The 5,968-nt window shown below is 46.4% G+C and overlaps 1 protein-coding gene across 1 annotated transcript in view; it reads left to right on the top strand.

The window, feature by feature from the left end:
• The window catches only part of Kiaa0100 (KIAA0100 ortholog), a 32,864-nt gene that overhangs the window by 7,816 nt on the left and 19,080 nt on the right, over positions 1-5,968 (top strand). The window contains exons 16-23 of the mRNA XM_026780866.1: positions 1,488-2,577; positions 3,325-3,516; positions 3,649-3,851; positions 4,001-4,119; positions 4,239-4,459; positions 5,075-5,265; positions 5,382-5,481; positions 5,590-5,792. Coding sequence (XP_026636667.1) covers positions 1,488-2,577; positions 3,325-3,516; positions 3,649-3,851; positions 4,001-4,119; positions 4,239-4,459; positions 5,075-5,265; positions 5,382-5,481; positions 5,590-5,792 — 2,319 coding nt within the window. The remainder of the gene's footprint in view (positions 1-1,487; positions 2,578-3,324; positions 3,517-3,648; positions 3,852-4,000; positions 4,120-4,238; positions 4,460-5,074; positions 5,266-5,381; positions 5,482-5,589; positions 5,793-5,968) is intronic.

Here is a 5,968-nt window from a genome sequence, read left to right as displayed (position 1 = left end):
TTTTTTGTTTTTTTGGTTTTTTGAGACAGGGTTTCTCTGTGGTTTTTGGAGCCTGTCCTGGAACTAGCTCTGTAGACCAGGCTGGTCTCGAACTCACCGAGATCTGCCTGCCTCTGCCTCCCAAGTGCTGGGATGAAAGGCGTGCCCCACCACCGCCCGGCTACTGTTTTGCTACATTATTAAAAATACATGCAAAATACAGGGAGAATATTTGAACTTCAGTATTTCCAGCTGCAGTAATTACATTTGTGACTATCATGTTGTAGCCATACTCATTTTAGCCTCCCTACCCCAAGCTCTGGTGTTATTTTAAAGGAGATAACCAGCTACATCATTTTATTATAATTATTTCAAGGTGTATATATAAAAAATAGTGGACTTTTGAAAAATTGGGAGTTGGTTCAGCAGATAAGAGTGTTTGCTGTACATCATAGAGGACTTGAATTCAAATTCTTAGTACCCATATAAAAGCCAGGCCTAAGCCCTAGCATTGAAGGATGGAGACAGATGAATCATGAAAGCTCACAGACCTCATCTGTAAAAGTACTGGCTACACAGAGGGACCTTGTAACAAAAACTTAGTGGGGCTGGAGAGATGGCTCAGTGACTAAGAGCACTTACTGTTTTATGGAAACACTCAGCTCCTTAGAAGGCTAGTAGAGTTCTGAAGATGGAAGCTTTCCAGTGTCTTTCTCCATAGAGTATCAGGTGGGAATGGGGTCTTCCTGGGAGGAGAGAGAGGCATTGAGCTCACTTGCCTTGGAAACTGAGGAGGTTGCTTTTCAGAGACTGAACCTAAGAGAACGTCTGTGTCTTTGATATTTCAATTTCTCTATCCCTTGAGCTATCAGAACTGACTTTGTCTTTTAGGATGACAAGGGCATACATTCATAAGTCAGTTGCTGTGTTAAACTGCGTGGCCAACTTCTTCTGATCTGCAGGCACACATGCAGGCAGAACACTATATACATAATAAATAAATAAATCTTAGAAAAATGTGAATAAAACACATGAACCACCAGCTTTAAAAAAACAAAACAAAAAAACTGTGTGGCCAGTACTTTTACACTGTGTTTTAGGAATCAAGTTATTCAGTCTGTCGATGAAACATTTCAAGTGGCACTTGTTTCTAGACAGTGTTCAATGAATGGTAACGTATGAATGGAAACAAAGACAAGTGTCTGTGTATATTAGATGTAGTATGGTAAGTAACCAAAGAAAACATATGACCCTCCTTCCAAAGCGTTTTAGAATCTAGTGAAGACAGATCAAAAGTCTAAGTGCTCATAAGTATGAGAATAAATGGCAACTCCTAATACCATCTTAGTACTAACAGGAACCAAGCAAGGCAGTAATTAATGTGATTTCTTAGGAACGGCTTGGGGTTGGATATAATTCTTGAACCAGGTAGGCATGTGTAATAATCCCTGTTACTTCTGTTGTTCAGAGACATAGTGATTGACAGATTGTTTTCTTACACCCTAAAGGTTCAGTGTGGTGCGGGACTGACTTTACTCTGGAGCCCCCCAGATCACATGTACCTGTACCAGCATGTCTTGTCCACTCTACAATGCCGAGACTTGTTACGAGCTACTGTCTTTCCTGAGATTGTTCAATCCCATGAACTAGAGACTCCACAGTCCAGTTCTGAGCCAGAAGACCATCTACCCGAGCCATCCCCACCAAGGCAGCTAAACCTGACCCTGGAGGTGAGCACAGCCAAACTGACAGCTTTCATTGCTGAGGACAAGTTCATTACCCTGGCTGCAGAGAACGTGTCACTGAATCGGCATGGAGGCTCACTGCAGGCTTACTGCCCAGAGTTGGCTGCTGGCTTTGACGGCAATAGCATATTCAACTTCAAAGAGGTGGAGGTGCAGCTACTACCCGAGCTGGAAGAGATGATCCTCCACAGGAACCCCTTCCCTGTACTGAAGACCCTCCGGAATCGGGTTTGGCTCTTTTCTCTTGGATCAGTCTCAGTGGAGTTCCCTTATCAGTATGACTTCTCTCGAACTTTGGATGAGGCTGTGGGAGTTCAGAAATGGCTGAAGGGGCTACATCGAGGGACACATGCTTGGGCTTCTCCAGGCCCTGCCCCACTCCCACCTGATCTACTCCTAAAGGTTCAACACTTTTCTTGGGTTTTCCTGGATGATGTCTTTGAGGTGAAGCTTCATGATAACTATGAACTGATGAAAGATGAAAGTAAGGAGAGCGCCAAAAGGCTGCAGTTGCTGGATGCCAAAGTGGCTGCCCTGCGGAAGCAGCATGGGGAGTTGTTGCCAGCTCGAAAAATTGAGGAGCTCTATGCCTCTTTGGAACGCAAAAACATTGAAATCTACATCCAGCGCTCTCGTCGTCTCTATGGCAACACGCCCATGCGCCGTGCACTGCTCACTTGGAGCCTGGCAGGGCTAGAGCTGGTAGCTCTGGCAGATTCATCCTTCCATGGACCTGAACGTGTGATAGAGCAGGTTCGAGAGCTTGACCCTGGCAGCCCTTTTCCTGCTGAAGGAATAGACCTTGTCATTCAGTGGTGTCGTATGCTCAAGTGCAGTGTCAAAACTTTTCTGGGTGAGTGGACCCTGGTGTTTGTCCTGTATGTGCTAGGAAGCCCTCTGAGTGATTACAAAGAGCTAGATTGTATTGGAAATTGTAGTTGGATTGGGGTGGGTGGGCTCTGCTTCCCTTTCTTTGATCCTAATTTTCACCCTGAAACTCCTCAGCTGACATCATAGGGCCATGAGCACAGCCATCTTTAAGGTTATTGTGGCTCTTGAATTTCATGCTCTCTCTGCCTCTCACCTCTGCTTCATGGTCTCTAGGTCTTAGGTTTGCTGCTGCTGCTTTTTTTTTTTTTTTTAAGATTTATTTATTGTGCCGGTGGTGGTGGCGCACGCCTTTAATCCCAGCACTCGGGAGGCAGAGGCAGGCAGATCTCTGAGTTCGAGACCAGCCTGGTCTACAAGAGCTAATTCCAGGACAGGCTCCAAAACCATAGAGAAACCCTGTCTCGAAAAACCAAAAAAAAAAAAAAAAAAAAAAAAGAAGAATTATTTATTGTGTATACAATGTTCTGCACACCAGGTCTCATTTACCGATGGGTGTGAGCCATCATGTAGTTGCTGGGAATTGAACTCAGGACCTCTGGAAAAGAGTAGTTGGTGCTCTTAACCTCTGAGCCGTCTCTCCAGCCCCTTAGCTTTGTTTCTTAATTGCCAGCCCTTGTTCTCTTAATTAATTATAGATGGGCAAAAAGAACAATAAGAGGAAAAAAACGTGAAAGTGAATAATCAGTGTGTATCTGCTTTCTAATAATAGTTCGGATCAGAGACTATCCACGGTACCTGTTTGAGATCCGGGACTGGCGGCTCATGGGTCGACTTGCGGGCACTGAGCAGAGTGGCCAGCCTTGCTCCCGTCGACGTCAAATCCTGCATTTGGGACTTCCCTGGGGTAACGTGGCAGTAGAGAGGAACATGCCCCCACTCAAGTTCTACCATGACTTCCACTGTGAGTAAAGGAGGCAGTTGGTTTGGCTGAGGGTTATTTTCGGGCCTCTGATGGAAGATAAGCTTTGGAGCAAAGGAGGAACAGAGAGCTGTTTTGTAGCAAGCTGAAGCCTGTATTCCTCCTCTACCCTAGCGGAAATCTTCCAGTATACAGTGGTCTGGGGCCCATGCTGGGATCCAGCCTGGACACTGATTGGTCAATGTGTGGACCTCTTGACCAAGCCCTCAGCTGACCCCAGCCCACCTTTGCCCTGGTGGGATAAGAGTCGTCTTCTGTTCCATGGGGACTGGCATATGGATATTGAACAAGCAAACCTGCATCAGCTAGCCACTGAGGTGAGGGGCTCCACGGAGTCATTTCCTTATTAGGACAGTGTAGTTGTGGCCTGTGCAGCATGCGGGGCACAGAGAGAAAGGTCCTGGTTTGGGAGGCAGTTCACTTAACCACAGCTCACTTTGTTCTTTGGGATGGGGGATCGTTACAGGATCCATACAATACAACTGAAAACATGCACTGGGAATGGAACCACCTTTCTTTTCATTGGAAACCTGGTCAGTTTGTGTTCAAAGGGGACCTGGATGTCAACGTAAGAACAGCCTCTAAGTGAGTGGAGTGAAGAGTGGGGCCTTAAGTAGGTGGGGGAGTCAGGGTGGAGGGAGAGGGAAGACCCAAGGGAAGCAAGAGACCAAGTCACTGAGGGCTGGGGCTCCGTTGTGAGGCAGGTATGACGACTGCTGCTTCCTTCACCTGCCTGACCTCTGCATGACACTGGACCTGCAGTGGCTGTGCCATGGGAACCCTCATGATCATCACAGTGTCACTCTGAGGGCCCCAGAGTTCCTGCCTGAGGTACCCTTGGGCCAGCTCCATGACTCCTACCGGGCCTTCCGCTCTGAGAACCTCAATCTCTCCATCAAGATGGATTTGACTCGCCATAGTGGGAGTGAGACTTGGGCCTGGGACAATGGGGAGGATGGGCTTGGGATACTGACCACTTTCGATTGAAAAAAGGAAAGAAGGACAGAGCAGAATTTAGGTTGTGCCTTTTGTTTGTAGGAGGATCAGTGCCTTTTGGGATCGCTATTAAAACCGTAAATTATGTTGCTTAAGAGTAATGGATAGTCTCAAAGTTGTGTAGTCTGGGAAGTTAAAGATAGAAGTGCTGTCAGCATCAGTGTATGGTGAAGGTCCATTCCTCTTATGGCAGTGCCTTCTTGCTATGTCCTCAAATAGTAGAAAGAGCAGTAAAGTTCTTTGGGTCTCTTGACCCAGCTGTCAGCTGACCCAGACCACCCTTTGTCGTTAGTATCATTCAGAAGGTCTCTGTCCTTGATACCAGTCAGTTTTCCTCATCAGTTCTATCACCTTGGTGTTTAGAGTCGGGGAGGGGGACGAACACAAACATTTACACCGTAGCCATAGGTGAAAGAAGAGGTGCTGGGATACTGATGTGAGGAGGCTGTTTGTGTTTGCTGATCTCTAAAACTTGAAGCTGGAAAAGTACTTCCTCACCTCTGTTTCAACCACAGCTTGGATATGCCTATCCTTTCTTTTGCAGCAATATCCCAGCCCCGAATTCTGCTGTATAGTAGTACCCTGCGCTGGATGCAAAATTTCTGGGCAACTTGGACTAGCGTAACAAGGCCTATCTGTAGAGGGAAACTCTTTAATAACTTGAAGCCCAGCAAGAAGAAACTTGGCCAACACTACAAACAGCTTTCCTGTACTGCACTCTTTCCCCAGCTACAGGTTAGACTCTGACATCTAACATTTAGCTGGGTTCCCCTTTCTTAGTTTCCTTGTTTTCTAAGATATTGACTCATCCCTTTGATATCCGTTCTTCAGTTCTTTGTTCTTGATACCAGGTACATTATTGGGCCTCATTTGCCCAGCAACGGGGCATCCAGATTGAGTGCAGTCAGGGCCACGTCTTCACTCGGGGAACTCAGCGGCTTATACCTCAAGGTCAGGCCAGAGTTTCTCTTCCTCCTAGTCTGTTCCTTCATTCTCCTCTTCTCTAATGACTCACATCCTTCATGCCATCCTACATGGACTGTATGCTTCTTTTCTCAGCTGGCACAGTGATGCGGCGCCTCATTTCCGAGTGGAGTGTGACCCAGATGGTGAGTGACTTAAGTCAGGTGACTGTGCACCTGATGGCTTCACCTACTGAAGAGAATGCTGACCACTGCCTTGATCCCTTGATAACCAAGACCCACCTACTGAGCCTGTCTTCCCTTACATACCAACGGCACAGCAATCGCACCACTGAAGAGGTACTGTTTGACACTCTTTCTTTACATCAGTTATATTAGTAGGCGTTGCAGTTTAAGTGAGCAAAATAGACTACTGGTGTCTTTTTTTTTTTTTTTTATTTTTTTTTCGAGACAGGGTTTCTCCGTAGCTTTTGGTTCCTGTCCTGGAACTAGCTCTTGTAGACCAGGCTGGCCTC

This window comes from Microtus ochrogaster, chromosome 7 (assembly GCF_000317375.1).
Source record: "Microtus ochrogaster isolate Prairie Vole_2 chromosome 7, MicOch1.0, whole genome shotgun sequence".
NCBI classification, from domain to species: domain Eukaryota; kingdom Metazoa; phylum Chordata; class Mammalia; order Rodentia; family Cricetidae; genus Microtus; species Microtus ochrogaster.
The sequence above is the reverse complement of the archived record's forward strand: the minus strand, read 5'-3'. Positions and strand labels throughout refer to the sequence as shown.